This window comes from Columba livia, chromosome 5, assembly GCF_036013475.1.
Source record: "Columba livia isolate bColLiv1 breed racing homer chromosome 5, bColLiv1.pat.W.v2, whole genome shotgun sequence".
NCBI classification, from domain to species: domain Eukaryota; kingdom Metazoa; phylum Chordata; class Aves; order Columbiformes; family Columbidae; genus Columba; species Columba livia.
Genome location: NC_088606.1, coordinates 29,405,071 through 29,427,470, shown reverse-complemented (window position 1 = coordinate 29,427,470; position 22,400 = coordinate 29,405,071). Strand labels below are relative to the sequence as shown.

General features: G+C 34.8%; 1 protein-coding gene across 1 annotated transcript in view; it reads left to right on the top strand.

The window, feature by feature from the left end:
- ARHGAP5 (Rho GTPase activating protein 5) overlaps window positions 1-22,400 on the top strand; it is a 49,294-nt gene that overhangs the window by 18,676 nt on the left and 8,218 nt on the right. The window contains exons 4-7 of the mRNA XM_065064100.1: window positions 5,999-6,146; window positions 18,398-18,475; window positions 19,414-19,545; window positions 21,229-21,334. Coding sequence (XP_064920172.1) covers window positions 5,999-6,146; window positions 18,398-18,475; window positions 19,414-19,545; window positions 21,229-21,334 — 464 coding nt within the window. The remainder of the gene's footprint in view (window positions 1-5,998; window positions 6,147-18,397; window positions 18,476-19,413; window positions 19,546-21,228; window positions 21,335-22,400) is intronic.

The following is a 22,400-nucleotide window of genomic DNA, read 5'->3' as shown; positions in this document are numbered from 1 at the left end:
AAGCTTGATAGAAATATTTTTTAATTATTTATCAACTATTATTGATTTAGCTATTATTATTATTATTATTATTATTATTATTATTATTATTATTATTATTATTATTATTATTATTATTATTATTATTATTATTATTATTAATTATTATTGCTACATTAAGTAATTGCAAGTTATTTTTGACCATTCTCCTAATTTAGTAGTTCCCCATACAGCAGGAAGCCTGCCTGGTCTGAAAACCTTTAGCTGTTCCATATAGTTACAATTAATACCCTTATTATTTATCTTTACTATGGAATTGATGAGTATTAAAAATTTACCCATCTTATTTAGAGCTCTTTGTGAACACTTTGAGATATGTTGAGTGTCTAATTTAGGCTGTATTTTTTTCCCTCCTATAAAGTATAGTTGGTTTAGTTTTTATTTTCCAGAGCACCCCAAGGACAGCAAGTATCCTGAGTAGATTCCTGAAAAGGAAAAGGCAGAGTCTCATCTTGAAATAAATTCTACAGGCTTCTTGCCTAATTACAGAAGAATTATTTTTTTAATACATGCGTAAAAGTAGGAATAAGATTAGTATGAGCATCTTTCATTTTTTTGTATGGAAGAAATTATTTGAAGTACTTCTGAAAACAAATCCTAAGTACAGAGATCTTGTGAACAATATAGTAAATTAACTGACCAGTGACAGTTCTTTGATATGCCATTGTTAAAAGTTATGAAATCTGAAGAAGTTTTTTGACCAATAGTCAATAGTTTTATTATTTGAGGTCTGGCTGGAGTTAACAGCTGTATTGTTAAATTAAATCTGAAAAACAATGCTTTAAACATTATGCCTTGTAACCTTGTTTGCAAGCAACATTTGTTGCTTCCAAAGAAGATTATGATTTATGTTCTGTTTTCCTGGATACGAAGACAATTGTAAGGTGCCTTTTAATTTAAATTAATCTTAAAACTTGTCTCAGTATTTCAGCAAGAAAAATCCACTAGCACCTAGATGAATTTTTGTGTAACTTGTTCTGACTTGTTTCAGAATATAAGTAGTACAGTACAGACATCTATTTTGCTTTGTTTAAACTTTGTTACTTTGATTGTAATTTCAAAACTATATGAAATTTTACGTTGAAACTATTACTGAAATACTGTCGCTAACTGTATACCCCGTGTGTGTTGATCTCAGTTTTAATAAGAGTATGGTAACTGACAGGTGGGAGATCAACTCACATGTATTCAGTTGTTCTTGTATAAATTCAATGGCTGACTTAGCAAAGTACTGTCTACTTCAGACTGAAATGTGCAGTGAGTGTTTTTTGTTTGTTTGGTTGGGTTTTTTTTTTGTTTTGTTTTGTAGGAAATACCAAAATCTGTACTTTATTTCATCTGTTCAAATTTAGCACTCTTAAAATGTGTATTTGGAACCATATGCCTTCTTGAGCCTCTCTGGTTTAAAACTCAGTGCAACAAACTGGAACTCTGAGAATAGCAGAAGGCATAAAGAGAAGAAAGAGAAACCGTGTTAGGGACCATCATCTGCATTATTAATACATTGTATAGTTTCTGATGAGCTAGCCATGAATTAGAGATTACAAATACTTTATTAAGCTTATAAAACAAATACTGTTCATGGTACATGGTTTTATGAAGTATTTTAATAGTCCTGAAAATATTGACTTTGCCCTCCATGACCCCAGGCCTGACTGCAAATGGAGCGGGCAGAAAATTTCCTTTGTATTAAAAGTAGTAGTGAAGCATGAGGGAGGTGGAGAAGTGGCTGAATTTTTCCTTTGCTAAATGAATTATTATGGTAGTTCTGGTGGGATGCGAGTGAGAGGAAAAGAAGGGGAACCCCTCTTCAACAGAGAGGACGAGCTAGAATGAGCAGCCCATCCACAAAGAGCTTTGATAGACAGGTTTGGGCAGGGTTTTTTTTTTTTTTTTTTTTTTTTTTTTTTTTTTAAGTTAATTTTAAAAGTTTGTATTTAATTGCATTGTACTCTCAAGACTCACAGCTGGCTGAAGTCTCAGCCTAGTTTCTCTCTGGAAGATGAACGCTGCTTAGCTCATTCTCTGGTACCTACAGTCAAGAGGGTTAATCTTGCATATACTTTAAATCTACATTTTCACGGGTTTGTGCTTTTTATAATAATATTTCTAGTTTTGAAATCAAGATTTGGATACTGTGCTGTGCTAGAATACATGTTTTCACATTTAGCTTTTATTAAGACTTCAGCTGATCTTTTGCAACACGTTTTGGTGATTAAAGTACTGTAATTAAAGCAGTATTGCAGGTAAATGGTTTTGGTATCAGCAACATAAGGGAAGTGTGGGATTCTCAGAGTTAAAATACTTTACTGCCAAAATATATGAAGATCAGCTGGAGGTTTGGCATTAACCTCTATTAGGGTATGAAGGGAAGTTGTCCTTGGCAACAAGCAAGTGGTGAAACCTATGCTGGAAAGCCCAGCATTAGTGCAGCAATTAATTATTTTAAACAAACGACAACAACAAAACACTCCCTCACCCCCAACCTCCCAAACCAGATTTGTAGGAAAATGAAGGATTTCAGCTTTATGGTGTTGGGCTTGTGTTTTAATTACTAACATGAAGCATTGGTATGTGCAACAATGAGCTTTTTGCTAGGATTAACTAACAAAACTTTTGTGCTGTTTTTTGTCTTCTCTAACTTGACATCTATTAGTCCTTTTCTATTAAGATGTAGAAGCAGCATAGAAAATTGTCTTTCACTGTTCCTGGATTAGTGCTCACTGCACGCAGGATTAGGTGACTGCTGTATCATGGGGAGTAGGTGTATTGGGCAGAACTACGGAACTAAAAATAGCTGTAGTAAAATCATAATCTCTCAGCCAATATCTAGGAATTTAGAAAAATGCCTCTTTTCCAGGTGCTGTTTAAATAAATTAATAACTTAAAGTTTAACAATGTTTTTGTTTAAATATTGTTTTATTGGAGAAAATGTATGATATTAATTATCTTGACTAGCAGATTTTAAAGTTCCATGCTATGATTGAGTGGATCAGAAAAAGCTGCTATTTTCTCAGAGTGGGTAACAGAGATTTTAACAAAGCTTTCAATAAAGCTTATTTTTGTTAGACATAAGACCTGTATTTTTTTTTCCTGAAGTCAGTTGATCTTTTGACAAAGATCAGGTCTTTTTCACAGTAACATGCCTTTTCATTCAGGACAAGTTTTCCGCTTAAGAAGTCTAGACAAGCAACTTAAGTATGGAAGTCTGAAATCAGGAGATAACGTAGTGCTTTTTTAATACCTTATGGTTTCATTGTTAACTTGCAGAAGTACTTTTTTGTGAAGATTGTGAAGATAGTATTATTTCCAGGAAGATTTGATTTGTTATTGGAGAGATATTTTAATAAAAATTTCTTTCTTTATTTATTTTTATTTTTTTTTCTTTATTCTTTTATTCTTCTTCAAATTCTTTAGACAATTTTAAACTTGCCAAATTGGAGATTAAACTGATTGTTTCAGGTGGACATCTCAGCCAAGAAACATTTCTGCATTTTTTAGTGTATAATGCAATATTTGGTATCTTAGTTCCTTACAACCATTCTTCTAAACATAGGACAATTATTAGAGAAAAACATTCTTTGTTCTGGCTTTGCAGATGTATTTGATATTTCATACTACTTCTAGGTATTCTACACAGATAATAATATTAATTACTATTATAATTGTTACAAAAATCTGTAAAATCCTAGTTTATTATTCCATTAACTAGATTGCTTTCCATTCACACCAAAAAAATTTGTTTATATTGAATTATGTTATGCTAATATTATGTCTTAATCAAAGAGACACACACAAGTTTTTCTGTCTGCTGGGTCTGAAATACACAGTCTGAGTGTTACTCCATTCTAAGATGGTGGGGATGTGCACTGAACACTGTGGAAAAAAAACAATTTCAATTTGGTTTTGCTTTTTTCATTGCATTAATCTACACATCTCTAAAATTATCTTTCATGTAACATTTTACAGAAATGTTTTCACTTAGTTTTACATGTACTTTAGCTTCAGGTAAGCCCTTTCAGCTGCTGATCATCTGAACTGGGTATATTTATTGCCTAAATAAATATGACTTTGCCGCTGAAAAGAAAATGGCGAATGAATTAGCTTGAGTACTGGGGGCTTCAAAGCAGGAGATCGTTGCAGTGAGAAGGAAGTTTTTAATCTGAAGGCACATACTGGTTGAACCATTGATATCTTATCTAAGATGAATAAAAGTTATGCAAAGAGTTGACATTTGAAAAGAATGCTTTCAGATATTGTCTGCTTTAGCCATGAAAGTTTATCTTAAAATTTTATCCTGAGTTGTTTTTTTTTTTCTCTAAACTTTTTTATTAAATTTTCAGTTAAAGTAAAACATGGGGGGGAAGTAATGGCTGGAGTGCAATTTCTTTTTAGTGTTTTGAAAAACTCCAGTAAATGTTCCTTCCTTATAAATTAGAAGTGCCCAACCTTTTATAGAAATCCCAGATTTGAAAGATGTCTAATTTTTTTGTTAGTCTTCTGTTACTGTGGTCAATAACACATCCTTTGCTGCCGATTTCAAGAAGCAGAAGCTGTCTTGCAAAGACATTCCTCATCAAGAGCCTTACTTGTTTAATTAGGTTATTAAAATCTTTGATTAACAGATATTTTTATCAAGTGTTGGAGAAGTTCCACAAGTGCTGTAGGGTGATGGTTGGAGAAAGGTTCTTCAGGCTGTAGTTTCCATTGTCCCTCATGGAGTTAAACTTCATCTCATTAATTCTTAGTGGACAAGTCAATCATGAATATGTACCTTGCTAACTTGAAGTTCTAGGTTGTCTGTAAGTACTGATTAAGTACATTTGGTGGTACAAAAGTTAACCCGTTGGGGTTTTCTACACAAAGAGATTGACATTCAAGACATTTCTAGATACAAAACATAGAAATGAGACATGTTCTGTCTTATTGAGGTGTAGTCTTACTGTAATAGTAAAATTCTAGAAACCTTGTTGTTAAATTTAAATCTGGCTCTTGTGCTATTTGTTTTGTTTTTTTTTTTTTTTTTTTGTGCTATTAGATATTGACTGAAGAACCTGTGTATGAAAATGTAACTTCCTTTAACTTCTTACTGTATTAAAATCTAAAGATAAAATGCTAGATTTTAATGGCAATGTTCATTCAGTTTCCACATTCAGTTGCCTCTGTATAGCCAATTGACCACTTTAAATGTCCGTCTCTGAATATTTTGATCAACATTTAGAGATGAAGCATGGTATCTGATAAAATATAATTCTTGTAATCATTCAAAGGTGATTTATCAGGTGGACTGATAAATTCTCTATCAGGAAAAACAAAAGAAAAACAGCAAGCAAGAAAACTCCATGTGAAACTCATCATCTTATTAGATTTGGTTGGGTGCAAACCTCCTTTTGGCTGAAATCCTGTGCCTGTAACAAAGCCATCATACCTAATAGGAGCGTCTGCAACTCTGACTCTGAAATTGTTTGCTATACATTCTGCATCAGGTTTCTAGAATACTTGCAGCATAATTATTTAGTTTCTTTAATGAGATGCATAGAGAAGACGCCTTTTTTTGTGACATGACACTTAACAATCCTATCCTAAAAATTTCTGTAGAGGTGTGGTTCAAATGTGATTCATGTAGATTCCTTTGTGAATGTTGCTGAAAGTTAGTATGTAAAGACTTGTCGTAACACTCTGAACAAGTAGAGTGTTTATTTTTGTTCCTGTAGTATTTCAATTAGTGGTGCATTGGATCATCCTGCTCCTAATGTGATTGAAAAATGACCAGATGTATTAGAAGTTGAGTGCTTTTTATCTAATCTGTGGTATTTTGAAAGTATGCTTATTCACTTTGTCATAGAGGAATTTTGAAGTCTGATAGATGTATGATCTGTTTGTTTATACTGAATGGTTACAATATGAGTTAGTTAAAGTATTACTTGAGTATTACTTAAATAACTCTGTTTTGTTGTAGCCAAAAAAGAAAACTAAGACATTCAATCCTCCAATCCGTAGAAACTGGGAGAGTAATTACTTTGGGATGCCCCTACAGGATCTGGTTACGCCTGAGAAACCGATACCTCTGTTTGTTGAAAAATGTGTGCAATTCATTGAAGATACAGGTAAGATAGGAGTTTTAAAGTACTTTTAGAATTTTATTATAGAAATAAATTTTGGGAAGAGCACATTTCAAAAGTATAGTATGTTCTCTAAATTATATGCTTAGTGTGTGATGGTCTTTATTTACACAAATATTTAATTTATTTTTGACAAACATTTGAAGTTTAACATTTATTTCCAGTAATTTAAAGAACTGATCTCACTTTTTACTGTCAAGTGACTTTTAACCCAATGACATTTCAGTCTTACATGTCTGACTTGCCACTATTTTACTTCATATATTAGAAAGCCCTGAAATCCGTTTTTTCCAGTTGCAGAAAACTGGTTATGGCTTGTTTAGTCAGCTTGCTTTATTTTGCTGGTAAACCTAGTTTTTCATTGTAACTTGTTACAGAGATGGAAACATTTATTTTCTAAATACTGTGTAGTTCTATGTGAAAAATATTGAGCAACTTGTTTAACTTGCAGATTTCCAGTTTAGGTTAAATATTAACATATATGTGTTTGCATTAGGGTGAAATTTCAGAGTATGGTTTTCATCTCCATTCTCCCTGACTCCCTGGTTGTGTGTTTGTCTCCTCACTTGCTGCTTTCAGACTATTTACTATGTGACTGTGAGGCAAATAGGATGATCTTGCTGGTTCAACAGAAGAGTATGTTTGGGAGTGGGGAGTTTTGAGGTTTGGGAGTGACCTGGGGTTGGTGTTTTTTTTTTTTTTTTTGTTTGTTTTTTGTTTTTAGAGATGGTGAGCACAAGTTTCTGGTTAGTGTTTAGATCTTGCTTGCTCTGAAGTTGCATAAATGCAGTGTTGCTACATTTGAAGCAAATGAGGGTGTGAGACTGACTGGAGTTGAAACATGAGCAGAACCATCTTTTGAGGGGTCTCTACAGTTTGATATTGTTTAGCTCAAAGTAAAACAGCACCTTTTTCCAACATTTTCTTAGTTCTGTAATACAGTTTTGGCTGTAGGATGACAATAACAGTGTTAGCAAGAGTAAAACTGAGGGGTCTTCTCTCTTAAACTAAAATTCAGTTTTACACCCATCTGTAAGAGTAGTGTTTCAAGCGGTGAGCCCAATAGCTGCTTTTGAAGACTTATATACTGTGTTATTGCAATCATAAAAATCAGGTGAAACCTCAGGCACTGCTCTTTTGAGAGTCACAGATGGCTTTAACATTCACCTCCTGTTGGTTCCTTGCCTAAAGGTAGGAGTTTTTTTTCCTCCTTCTTGCTTTTGTTTTTCCTACCTCATCCAGGAAAAATGGGGAAGGAGGAAAAAGGGCAAGGAGTAACAGAGTGGTATAGACAGTTTAACATAAATGCTTGCTAGTGTATGTAAGGAAAAAACAACAACAATGCCCCTCCCCAAAAACCAAACCAAAACAACAATATCAGCAGCAAAAATCCAAAAACCAAAACACCATAATTTTAATGGGTGACTGTCTAGATTTGTCGTCTTTAAAAATGGCCACATACAGGTACTATGTATAGATATGCAAAACAGACATTCACCAGTAGTGAAGACTAAAGGTCTTTTTGAAGAGTTTGTAGAATCTAGAAGTAATATCTTAAATTTAAACATATTTAACTTAGTAAGATTACTTTCAATAAAGCCAGATGTAAAGAAGATTGTATTTGCTTAAACATAATGTTGTCTGAAATCTGTTGTCTTTGTGGTAGACTTTATAAAGTCTAGTATTTCTCCCAAAGGATTTTCACCACCTTATGGGGTGAGAAAGAGAACTATAATAGTGTGGGAACATGATTCTTTCTCTTTTTTTCCTCATAGTCGTCAAATAACTCAAGCACCCAGAAGATTTAACACTTTTATTCTCCTCTAATAACCTGTCTTTGAAGGATAAGATGCTTAGTTAAGCTGCTGATGTGTTCAAAATGTGAGGGGCTCCTCAAAAGTGGTGTCTCAGGAGGTGCTGCTTTTCCTTTAGCTGGTCCCAGTATATGTTAGTTCATACTAGGATGCAGCTACTGTGCAGCTACTGAAAGCTGGAGAATTTTAATCCTAACCATATATGTAAGCTGGACAAATGTACCATCTGCATGCTTGCTTTGTGACTGTGAAGACAGTTGTTCTGCTGCTTCTGTTAAGCACTTGGTAAAGAGAGAACTAAATTTTGGTCTGCATTACAATTTTCTTTCTCCTACTCTGGATTCTATGTAACTAGATTTGGTTGTTCTTTCCAATCTCTATATTTGGCTGTGGTAGTTCCATTTTTGGTGTGTGCAATTTTTATATTGGGTTAATATTCTGTAGGTATTTGAGTTTCAAGCAGTGTTCTGGCAGAATGTATTTGTTGCCTTTGAGAGAGGCAACTTGTATTGCCTTGAAATACTGTACTGAGATAGACAGTCCCAAAGTCAGTGATGTGAGTCTGAGAGAAAATTCCACAAATACGGTTTTGGAGATGATCAGTCTGCAGAAGGCAAGTCAGGATCTATTGGTTTCAGGCTGGAGTCCACAATGGTACCATTCCTATTTGATAAATCTGTCTCTTAGCAAGTCAGCCTGCTGCTGGTACTGAGTGGAATACCAGTGTTCGGTATTGTTCTCTTTTTAATTAAGAAATGCAGTATTTTCCAACATTTCATGAATGAGGCTAATCGATCTATTTCCCTTACAGTGGACATATTTGTGTAGATTTTCTTTTTAAGGTACTTTCATGGAATTCAGCTCCTTCCCTGTCTTTTACCACATATAATTTGCATTGTGACTGAATTGCAGGGTTTTTTTAAGATATGATTAATCTCAAATTGAAGACCTAATATTAATTTTTGATGTTCCCTATCTCTGCCTTATGAAATTATACAAGACGATGCTTTTTGTATCTGCTCATCTAAATTGTGACTGAGGCTAAGAAATACACTGTGTGAAAAACAGTTTTCTCTGCTTTGTTTTGGATACTTAGATGAGAAGATAATATCAGACAGTGTCTTTGAAGATTCTTGCTCCACCATAAACTTTAAAGAATTGAGCACATTCAGAAAATACCATCAGATTTTTATTTTACCACACTGTTCTGGAATATCCTCACCAAAAAATGTGTGCATCAGTACAAGAGGGACAATATGGAAAAATATAACTAAATCCAGGAGCTGAAACCTTCTAGCTTTTTATAAATCAATAGATTTTTCTTTTGCAGCAGCCATATGGATCCTGTCAGGGTAAAGTGAGATATGGTTGTGATAAGAGATCCTAAGCCAGGGCCTACAGTGTGTTTCTGTTTAGTTTGATATTTTCCAGCAAGAAGTTTTATTCTGAACTGGTTTAGCTTTATGGAGTCAACGAATTTCTGTTTTTGAAAGATAACCAAGGGCTTGAATCCCTTTCAATCTTTTTGATAGTACTGAAAGTAGAAACTGAGGGAGCAAAGTGGTTAATACTTAGGCAGTTCTAAACCTAATAAACAGTAAGTATGTATCAGAACCTGCATTTTGGAAACAGTGTGTAGTGTTGCTGATACTAATAGTACCAAATAGTAATAGCACATAATACTTTGTCTTGTTGGGACCTATTGGTTAAAAAAAATTTGTGAGATAATCTTAAATTTAATAATACTGTCACTTCTGGATAAGGCATGAGGAAATCTTGGCTAAATATCATAAGCAAACTTTGCTTGTGTATTCACAGATTGTCCATGATTATTGGAAGACCTTTTCTCTATCCGCACTTTTAATTTTTTAATTCTTTGTAATTATAGCAGGATGAGTAATCCTTTGGTTGGTTATCATAGCTCTTTCTTGTTGGTTCATTGAATAAGATGATCAAAAGAATTTTGATCTCTCAGGTAAGTAACTTGATAATGGTGAGCTACGAAGTTTTCCATTAAACACCTTGGTATAAATGTATAATGTTTTCAGGAAAACTATAGAGATATTGTGTTCTTATCTGTAACCTTTTACAGACTATGTAAACACTTTTTATCAGTACTGACATAACATAATATATAAGGTGCTGGTGTTTGTATGCTTTTACCTCTGTTGCATTCTTGGCAAATCAGTATGTGACTTGCTCTTGAGGGCAGCTACTTAATTTGACTTTTTGACATTAGTAGTTCTTTTGAGTTATGGGTTTCCAAAAGATTTTGATGATACAGTTATTCTGGTGTATTTTGTTGCTGTCTTTTAATGAACTGAATAGAAGGTCATTTTGTTACATCACTCAAAATGAACTTTTAAAGTATATTGGTTTCCTGGAAACTAAATATATGGAAGTGTATTTATAAGGGAAACTAGATTTATGGAAATGTATTTTGCAGAGAAACTAGAGTTCAGCTTTGATTTTTTTTTTTTTAAGGAAAATGTAGTGACTGTATTTGCATAGAAGTAATAGTGCTATTATAAGATGTGCTAGAAAAAAATGACTAATTTTAAAAACAATTCTATCTGATGTAGACTATTACTTTTTTTTAGTACAACTCCTATTTTCTAAATGTAGGTAGGAGAACTGAGATCGTTTTTCAAGCTAAACTGTTTGTATTAATAGCATGAATTCTGTGTTTCTATAAGAATTATCATGTAGAGTAAGGAGGATATTCTGATAGTTTGAGAGAAATGTGGATTTCTGAAGGCTAATTTGATGTTTAACTTCAGCAAAATGTTGGTATGATTTGAATTTTATGTTGCAATACCGTGTAAAAATTCCTATTGAATGTTAAATTTTTAAGCGTAAAAGGTTTAAATTTCTGTAGCTCAAGTGTTTTGTTAGTAAGATTTTTATGCTGTTTCACAGGCCAACAATATAAGTTCAAGTATTGTTTGTTTGCTGTTGATTATTTTTGACTTTCTCAAACTTACAGTAACTTGGAAAAAATTGGTCATGCTAACTAATAGTCTTAGCATACGAGATTTGAAAAATATTTTCGTATTCTTTTAATTGGTGTTTTGGATTTATTTTCTGTATGCATTGTTATGCCTACAAACTTTGGTATAAATTACATCTCATTCTGTTTACCAAGGAAGGAGGCATGAAAATAATATTATGAATACTAGCACAGTTTTGCCATTTAATAAATTTAGCAATTGATCATATTCAACTCTACTGTTAACGTCAATATCTTAATATGGTTTTTCTTCAGGCTTTCAAATAATTAAAAAAAAATCCTTATAGAGTGTTGATATAGATGGGCTTATTTGACAAGATCAGAAATTTTAGATTACATGCTTCATAGAAAATGGATAGCATTAATACAGTGTTAATTCTACATGAAGCAATTGAGGAAAGAGAAGCTTATTACAGTAATATGTATTTTAATAATTTAATTACTCAATTTGTGTGAGACAAGGCGTGGTATTAAGAAAAAAGAATGAATTTGACAAAGCCACATCTCATTTAATGTCTCACATGGTCTCTGTGAAAAGCTGTAGGTGAAATTAAAAATTGTTTACTCAGTATGTGTACAATAATTACTGGGTTTGATATTTATACCTTTTTGTAATGCTTTTGTAATTTGAGTGAAATAATATTGCCTTCTGTGAATTTCCTTCTCACCTAAGTTATACCCAGATATTTTACACTGAATCTGCCATGAGGCCAGATGTTGCCATTCAAAGTATAGATAATGCAAAGTTTCTCTCCAGAGAATGAGTATTGTGTAGAAGTAGGCAAAGGAAATGAGTCGGCAGCACAACTTGAAGTAAAAAGGCTGGTAAATAATTGAAAGACATTCATAGTGGCTGCAAAATCCAGAAATGCAAGATGGATTATCCCCCCTTTTATTCAAAGGGCTTGGGAGAGCTAGAGGCTTTTAGGAGTCTGTTCTGTTGGACAGAGAGAACAGGTGGGGACAAGAGTGGCCATCCCACTCGGCCTGGTGTATGACATCTGGCAGTCTCAGCATAGTTTCATAAGAAACAGCGTAACAGCCAGTGAGATCCCCTTCTGCCACTTTTCATTCTAAAGGCTTGTCCGAGGTCTCTGAGTCCGTGGAGTGTTCACTGTCTTGGAAAGCTACATCAGCAAAAATGGACAAGTTCCTGCTATTTAACATTATAGCTGGTGAGTTCAGGGTCAAATACATGTCAAAACAAGTGCAAGGCAGGTAGCAGGACTATGCAGCTAGGAGCAGTGAAAGGACAGAAACAGTGATTGAGGTGACAGGGAGTTAGACTGTCTTTTTCGGTCATAGTGATTAGTTGACTCAACTGCCAATGATGCTGTAGGCCATGTTGCTCTTGATTTTGGATAGGTACAGATACACAGATACAGATAGATATGCAGTAGACATAACTAGCCCTACAATACATTTTGTACCTTCATCAAGTTTGTGACTGATTCCAGGTGGTGTGGTTAATTTATTCAGGCCCAGGACTTCTGTTCAGGGGAATGTAGACAAGCTGTAGGAATGGGACAACAGGAGCCTTATGGAATTCAGTGAGGACAAACACCAAGTCCTGCAAGTAGAATTGCAAGGACTGAACCCCTGCAGTGGTACATGCTGAAGACTGGACTGGCTGGATTAGCAACGCTGCTGAAAAGGATTTGGGAATAGTGGTAGAGAATAGGCTAAGCAGCAGTCAGTAGTGTGTCCTCCTAACAATGCGTTTTGTATTAGACTGTCCCAGCAGAAGGGTAGACACTAAAGCAGCAGAAGTGATTATTTGTTTTCACTTGTTAGACCTCTTCTGAAATACTACAAGAAGGGTGTTGACAAGCTTCGTTGAGTCTAGCAGAAGAGGGTCGGGCTGGAGCTCCTGGCCTTTGGGTTTGTTCAACTTGCAGAGGGAAAGGGTGATGAGGTGTGAGGAGGTTACTGAGAAGGTGCAGCCAGTCTAAAGTACTGAAGTATAAGGCAGGAGGATTAGAGACAATGATCATTAAGATATGATGTTCCGACTAGATAGAAAGGAAAAACTCTTGCACTGAGTATTGTTTAAGCACTACTTCAGGTTGCCCAGAGAGACTAGGCTCTCTCTCCTTGGAGATATTAACAATCAGATTCAGATAAGCAACCCAGTTTGAATTCAGCCTTGACCCATGTTTGAGCAGGAGGTTGGACTAGATGACCTCCTGAGGATCCCCTCTCTGATCACTTCAAATTTGGCATAAAATAGGCTTCTTCAGTATTTAGGAAACTGTACAGTAGTTTGTGTTACGCAAGTTCGGAATTAATCAACAGGGAGGAGACCCTGTCCGAACTTGAGAGGAGGGATAAACAGGCATCAGTTATTTCTCCTAATGGAAGACAGACTAGCAGACGGATGGAAGAGGAGCACGTGAATTAATTTGTGTGTGCGGATCACTGAAAGCTGTAAGCAAATATGTTTTGAAATATTCATAAACACATTGTGCACTTGAGCTGTATTGCTAATTAAGGTCTCTCTTCAAAGGAAACATCATGGAAATTATGTAAAGATTTCCTAAACAATGCAGATAGGACCAAGATGTCAATATCTTATGGTACTTATGCTGATCCTCTTATTCCCCTAGTTTTCTGAAGGCTCGAAGTGACCAAACAGCTAATATGCCTGGAAAATTAGAGGATCTTCAGATGTTACACATTTCTAAGGAAGAATGCACCACCTTTTCCTAGGCATATTTGTCACATCATAATAATTGAAGTCTCTTTTATGAAATGAACAGGGCATGAAATATGTGATTGAGTGACACTTCATAAAGTGATTGAGAGCTTGTTTAATAGTTGGTTAATCTAAATTATAGAAATGTTAATTCAGTGTTGGATGACAGCTTTCTCTTTTTTTGAGTCTTTCTAAACATACTGCTTATTTTCTTACATGTTTTATTGAACATTTCAATATTCTATAATTTTTTTTTATTACAAGAAGCTGTAAGACGCTTAGTTTTGGTTCTGGTTTTCAGTGTGTGAATTGAATGTCATGGATATTTAAATGCCAGTGTTGATATGCACAGATAAGAGTGCATTAAATGTAGAATTTTAAATGTATTTTATTTAAGTAAATTTAGTGCTAGGCTCTTCTTACTTCAAAAGAGTTTGGATTCTTTGCACTGCACATATATTATAGGCATATGTAGAAATTACAATTCTGGATCAGTAAGGTGGTGGTTCCCATAGTCTTGTGTAGTCTGGGTAGCATAGGGGTTGAGAAGAGGTACACCAGATCAATTTATGGAATAAACTGATAGAATGATAATGAGATTTTTGAAGTGTGGAAATTATAGTCTTAGCTGTTGTAGTGGAGAATGATTCCTGAGAAGTTCGACTGGTCACTGTAGAGGAAGGATTTAAACTGGGGAGAGGACAGACTTGCTGTGATTAGGTAGCACATATTCAGACATGTGGGCAGAACAGTGATAGTGGAACCTGGCTCCAGGTGCTGAGTTGGCAGATTCTGTGTGACTTTTCAGCAGGCTAAATATTAGCATAGCTGTTGTCATTCAGGAATGGGCTTTAAAATCATCGTGGACAACTGTCTGAAAGCTTCAACTATAGTACTTGCTATATAGCAAGCAAAAGGAATTAAAAGAATTATGAGAGTGAATGACGTGGGGAAAAAATCATACTATTATGTAATTCCAGGGTATGCACACAGTTTGAATATTGGTTACAATTCAGGTCGGTCTGTCTTAGAGTGGAAAAGATATTGGTTGTGACAATAATAGTAACTCTTGGATAAAGAGAGACTGAATTGATTAGTTCAGAACATTTCTGAGGAAGGGAAATTATACAAATTTAGGAAACTGGTTATTGGAAAGAGTAGAGAAATTACTGCGTCTTGTTAATCAAGAAAAAATTTAATTAAAGTTTAGATACTGAGCATAAGCCTGTGTGCTTTCATGATATAAATTGTTGAATTACAAAACTGCCTTTTCCACAGGTTGTTGTAAAGATCACAAATAGATGACTTTAAAGGGTTTGAATGAATTAGTGGAGGGTCAATGCCCAAGTGGCTATTGCAACACTTCATGCAAAAGCGTGTGTAAGCCACCATCTGCAGGAAGCTGGGAGGATATACCACAGAAAAATTGCTATCTTTTTTTTCCCCTTACTCTTCCTACCTCTCTCCTCAAGCACATACTACCTACTGGTGTGGAAACTGAATATTGTACCAGGTGGTCTCGTGCTGAAGTTAATATGTTCTATGATGGAATCAAGAGTTGTGAAATATGTTGGTGCCTAAGAAGGGAAGTGTCCTACAAACTAATTGCGTATAGGTGCAGATCCACTTTGCTCATTTTCTTTGAAATGCTTTGAATCTCATGTGAAGTTTCAGGTAGCTGGGATGGACCCCTGATCACAACTGGCAGCACAAAATAAGGCTCAAGAAGAGAATTTATTAGGCACTAGGATGTACATTGAGAAAAGAATAGTCTATACCGGGGTGTCAAACTCATTTTCACCGGGGTCACATCCACCTCGCGGTTGCCTTCAAAGGGCCGAATGCAATTTTAGGACCGTATAACTGTAACTACTTCTACTGGGAACTGATGTGGCCCCCGGTGAAAATGAGTTTGACACTTCTGATCTAGACAATGGACATGAGCTCTGTCTTTAAGTATACATAGGCTGTCGTGACCTGAAATGAGGAGGATGTAAGTCTGTAAACCTAAAGGTGTAGTAAAGCTAGCAGGACAGAGAAACAAATCTGATTATTCTGAAATATAAACTAAACAGCCATCGTGTCTGGTCAGGGTATTTTGACAGTTACAACTGGACCAGAAGGGAAGCAGGAGAAGAAAATAGATAAGAATTCAAAAAAAAATGAACGGGCTTGCAGATGAAGGACATGATTATTTAAAAAGCAGCCAAAAAGAAAGAAAAATAACGTACTCTCTCAATACGAATATATGTTATAAATATGCAAGAAGTTTAAAAGTCAAATCTAGTGAACTAGAGTGTCTTATACTTGATGAAGATCTTGATGTAACAAGCATTGCAGAGACCCGTTTGGATAATAATAAAAGAAGCAGAGAGAATTGTAACGTTACTTAAAAATTATACTTTCAGACTTGTAGTTGTGTGTACACACAAACAGATGAAACTTGTCTCTTTTGTGCCGTAGAGAAACAGTGTAGTGACAGTTGACCAACTGTTTCATGAAGTGTTACTTTCTAGAACATACAAGCAAGAAAAATTATTTTTGCTTGAGCAATTTATAAGACAAATGTGTTTGCTTAATCCAGAATTGCAACACTTAGCGATTTTTGGAAGATGCCTAAATTCAGTAGGCATCTCCTTGTTTAACCTGAAAATTTTCTGAAGTACTGTAAGTCACCTATGTTTCTCAGAGCTGTACTGGTCTGAGCAAAGAGATGTCTACTAAGTGACGAAACAGGAAAGAGAAAAAAAAGGCACCATGGAGCATCTCTGTCTCAAGTAGCCCAGTTCAACTATTCAAGGTTTAAATGCTCCTACTAAACAGTGACTGGATCAGGCTTCTCAGAAAATAAATGCTATTGCAACACATTCAATTCATTTTGTGCAGTAAGAAGTTGAATAGTATTTCAATAAAACACAGAATACCTAGAGGCTGTAGGGTCTCCAACTGAGAATTCTTCCATACTAAACAAAGAGAATCATGATTCTAGCTTGTTCTTATCTACCAGTGATTTTTTTTGTATTTCTTTATTTACGGCTTCTGGAAGATGAATGCAAAGTGTTTCTGTGATAGTGTGTAGCACATTCGGGGCATTCTTTTGAAGAAAGGTTTGAAACCCCTTCTGGCTATGGAAGCTATTGAATCATTGAAACCACTTTTTGCCATGTGCCACCAAATGATATCTCCTGGTGCTTTTTGAGGATGTCAGTGAATGAGGCTCAGCTTTTTTTCAAAGGACTGTTCAGGTATATATATTTACAGGAAAACACTCTTAGCTATGGCTTTGGAAAGCTAAATGGTAGGTATGAAAGTTTATTGAAGAGAAGGTTACTAAAATATCCTTGATGCAGCCGGTAAAGAGACGTGTGAGTTGTTGAGGCATTAAGAAGGAAAAATTGAGTTAGAAGAGTTGATATCAAATTAATTGGTATAAAGTTCCTAGCAGAATGAAACAGTTAAGTGCTTTCTGTACTTCGAGCATTGTAGCAGGATTCCTAGTGTTTCTTGGTAATTTTAAAGGCACACTTGGTGACCGTGGTGTGGCAGAGGAGGTATATATTGCTCTGATAATCTAAAATGCATTCAGTTACTGGGCTGTGACAGTAAACTGCCAGGAGAGTTCATAAAGCTCTAAAACTTGAGAATTATTAAATAGAACCATGTACTGTTATGGAGATCTATGATACAGATAATTCTGCACCCATAAAGGTAACTTGGAGAATTATGGAACTATAAACTACCTGTGTTCCTTAATGGGTTCTACATTAACAAAGCAAAAGATCTTGAGTAATTGTGTGATCAGTGGGATGGACGCTTTCATTCAGTGAGCGGGCAGAAAAACATAGCAATGTTATAGGAAGCATAATCACTGGAGTGGAGTGAGTGTGTATGTATGTGTGTGTGTGTGTGTGTTCATAAAAAAGGTGTATTTTTTTAATATTGTTTACCTAGAATGACTGCTGTAGTTACGATGCCTCCGTAACACATAGTAAAACAAAGTAATAATGAAAAACTTGGAGAAGCTCTGCTTCCTAACACTGTTCTCCCTCTCCTCTCTTTCCCTACCCCGTAAAGAAAGGCTTGTAAATGACGTGATAATTTGCCTCAGGAAAGAAGTGAGGAGAAATGGATGCAAAGTTTATAAAATATGAACAGTAAAAGGGAAAGCATGTTAGAAGATTAAGTCCTTGTATCATACAGTGTGTTACGCTGTGAAATAAAAAAATCGGGAATCAATTAAAAATGTTTGGTTTTTCCTACAGAGTATTTTGTTAGTGTGTTTTTGCTTGCCATAATAAATTGCTAAAAGCAAATTGTGAAGACAGTTTTTAAACATGTAATTTTTGTGGGTAGCAAGCCCCAGAATTGAGATTTTTTGGTGATTAAAAAAAAAAGGTGGAAATAACAGCAGTCTTGTAGAGATCAGGAGGAGGACAATTTTGGGTAAATTATTCCACAAATGCCTGCAGTCAGGTTCTTGTTATCTTACAATGTAGTTTCCTCTGACTGATATTAAGTGGAATAGTGGACTCAATAGACAAGTGGTATTTTGTGTTTTGGTGGTCTTGTATCACTATAATGGTAAACGTGTAACTTTTTAGGCACTTAAGACTTCTATTTCTACTTTTGTTTTCTGAATTAGTAATTACGAGTGGCTCTGATTTGCTATATAGGATATATACTTGTTTTTAAATATTTTTTTTCCTCCCCTTTTAAGGATTATGTACTGAAGGCCTGTACCGTGTTAGTGGGAATAAAACAGATCAAGACAACATTCAGAAACAGTTTGATCAAGGTAATGGCAGATTTCATTATTGAAAGCTGAAAGAGAACTTCAGTTCTCTGTGAATTTATCATAGTGCAATATAAAAGGGTTGTACTTTCAAACTGACTTCCATAGCACTGAGTACTTAATGCTCTGGTAGACTGTATTGGCATAGTCTAGGTTATTACCAATGAAGCTGTGTATAAACCAAAGATGGGACAGACTCTTGTTACAGATGGCTTTAAGTGCTGTTAAAATAATTTTTAGGTGGTATTCTAGTGTTTAAAATAGTTTAAATGCAGTCCTAGCTTCTCCTTGTATTAATAAGCAATCCTAGGCATAAGACATTCACTTCCCTTATCCCCTCAGAATATGGTACTTTTTAATACTTATTTTATTGAAAGCTCTCTTGAATAATATGGACTGACAAATCTTGATAATTAATTTCTTCAAAGTGCTTGGATATTAATAATGAAACTGAGCCTGTGAAAAAAAGTAAAATTCCTCCTAGATGATAAGGAAAATAAATGTACTATTTTTTTTATGCCTTACTATGCTGTTTCAGATAAACTGAGCCTAATACTAGATCTGTCCGTGTGTGGTCACTGGTATCTTTTGTTGTCCTTTTTTACATTTTCATGTGCTCACATGAACACAGTCACATAAATTCTGCAAGTTGAAGCACTGTTTGAAAAAAAGTATTGGGGAAATAGATTTAAAACTGATTATTGGGCAAAAGTGATTAAGCAGAAGCCAGTCAATGTCAAAGAGAAAAGCGTTTAAGTCTGCATGAAGAATTAGATAACTTTATTTTTCTGGTTTTCTGCTGTTTTCTTATACTGTCAGATTTTCTTCTATTTGATTTCATGTAGGTCAAAATCATGGCAGCTCATCCTTAGGTTCACCTCTTAGTGCATTTTTGAATAAATGTAGTTTTACTTACACTGCTGTTTTCTTTTGTTTTACAGATCATAATATCAGTCTAGAATCTATGGGAGTAACAGTAAATGCAGTGGCTGGGGCTCTGAAAGCTTTTTTTGCAGATCTGCCAGATCCATTAATTCCTTATTCTTTGCATCAAGAGTTGTTAGAAACATCAAGTAAGTAATAAATTGTCTTCATCTAATGATGTTATCTTGATTCTCCTTATTGCAGTTTTTACTTCATTATAAGTTGAAAGGAGTAGCTGCACTGAAATGTCTTTAGAATTGCTCAGATTTACATTTTTCTCTATTCTTCAAAATTAAGAGAACTATATGATGAACTAAACATAAGTCATTTTTTCTAAATAAGTTGTGGCTTACTAGGTCCACTTTTCCTAGAAATCTTAATTGGAGAAATCATCCTTTTTTTTTTTTTTTTTTCTCCTTTCCCATTCCCATTCTGCCTTAGTGCTGTGTGTGATGAAAGCTCTTGGAACTATTGCAGTTGCTAACAGGGAAAAAACACCTTGAATTCATAAAGTCTAACATTCAAAGTAGGCTTTAGAAATCAGGCACATCTATGGCCTATTGTGGCATTTCGCTTTTAGATGTTTTTCACATGCTTTTTGAAATCCTTATAAGATCAAATGCTTAATTTTGTTTGCCTCACAAACATTTTTCAAGCAGTTCCAAGTCAAATGACTAGATTGTTCCCTTTTTTCAAGAGTGTCTGTCTTGTATTGGCAGCAAACTGCTGCAGAAAGACTGCTGCGCATTTTTGCAAGATACAGCTGTGACATACAGTATTAGTGCTTTTTTCTTCAAAACGTGAAAATACTAGTGTAAACCTAATGCTTGGGCCTGGACTTTATTAATATATAGTTCATTAGTATTTTTGGACAGTATCTGTAGATACCTAATTCTGGTATTTCTGCTGTACTTTTCAGACAAATTGCTTATTTAATGTTAGGTTTTGTTTTTTCTTAAAAGTATATCAGTTAATTTCAGTCAAAACCTGCAATAGCTTGTGGACTTAGTGTCTTAAACTGCCATTAGCACTGCTTTAAATTTCTATTTGGGCTGTATCAGAGCATATTTAACATTGTTTCTATGGTACTAGGGTATATAAAATTTATTTTTAGCAGTATTTTTAGAGATAAGCTTCTATTCCTTTTTTCTGCAGTATATTCTGCAGCATGTTTGGTTCTACAATACTTGAGTGATATTTTCCAGAAGTGTTTTACCAGCAGCATTAGTTGTTTTCTTAAAAAAGTTATATTATTCCATAGTCCTTTCTTACATGTTGCTTATTTCCCCTTTGAAGCATAATTAATGCCCCTTAGGGCTGTCAAAATCCCCTAAAAATATATTGAAAATAGCTGCACCAGGCTCACTGGTATTTTTTTAGATTATTGGAATAACTGATAAGCTTAAGGTATTCTAAGTTCATGTGAATGTCTTCCTTCCCCAAAATCTTTATGAAACTTCAGTCTCGCTAAATCTTATTTATGTATCTAAGTCATAATATCTTGCAAGCAAAGGAAAATCTAACAAGAAATTACCCTATCACATTGGTAGTTATAATTCTAGAAGCTAACATTGAGCTAGTGATGCAATTCGTTCTTGTTAAACACAGATAAATAATTCTGCTTAAATACAGAAAAATGTTTGTGTTTAGATAGTTACCTCTATAACAAAAAAGTTATTCTGTCCAATTCTATAAGCACACAGGAGTTTTATCAGATATTTTCTCACTTGATATTTCTCTGTGGGTATCTTATCTGTACCATTATACTAGGAAAAAGACTTAGGAACACTTTATTCAGTATGTCCTTTGAGATGTATCACTTATTTCTATAGAAATCTCGGATAAGACAGAACGGCTGCACGAGTTAAAAGAAATTGTGAAGAAATTCCACCCAGTGAACTATGATGTCTTCAAATATATCATAACGCATCTGAACAGGTTTAGTATTTTTCTACTAAAATTTTGTATAAGTTGTAACAGTTGCAAAAAAGATTATGTTAATGACAATGAATTGACTACCAAAAATTGAAAAAATCATGCTGCATTGCTCATCTGTCACTATACATTTGGAAAATGAACCTAGAAGTTAGAGGTTGATTAGAAAAGGTTTGTATATTCTGTCCTCAGGTGCTGTTGCTGTATAAATATTTGGCATGATTGCTACTATAAAGTTATAAGAATGGTTCATGTGCAGAGCAAAAAAACATGAAAGAATAACTATGCACCATAGTTACAGATCTCCCCCCCTTTTTTTCCCCCCCTCTTCCTGGTGCACGCCCACCCTCTGCCAGGAAGTAGCTATTAAAATTATAGACTGATACGGGTTTTGAGGGACCTTAAAGTCATTTAGCCTAAACCCTCCCCCCAGTCCTTAAAGCTGGGCTAGCTTCAATTAGAATCTCAAACGTGGCACCGCAAAACCCCACTGAGTAAGTTAAATGTAGAACGAAGCTATAAGTAACAGTAAATTGGTTACACTTGCTTCCTAAATCTTGCCTATTACATGGAAATTTAATGATTTTTCTCTTTAAAAATAATTTCTCTGTTTACTAAAATAATCTGATATTAGTATGCTACTTCATAATCTGACCCTTTTTGTGCACAAGTATAAAATATTCAGTCATAAAAAACGGGGAAAAAAAAAGACCAGCTTACTCATGTTTCTTTTTCAGCCAAAAGAGGATTATTTTCTGAATTCCACTGAATCACATTAACTATGTTATTAAAAACATGTTTTCTTATGCTCAGACAGAATTTCCCATGTTTGCTATTGCCTGTTGCTTTTTGTCCTGTGACTGGACACCACTCAGGCTTCTGAGTCTCAATCCATCTTCTTTACACCCTCCTATCTGATACTTACAAGCAACGATAGAACTTTGCCTGAGCTTTTTCCAGGCTAAGCAGTCTCAACTTTCTCAGACTTTCCTCGTTTGAGAAGTCTCCAGTCTCTTAATGATCTCCATATCCCTTAATTGAGGTCACTCCACTATGTCCATGTGTCTGT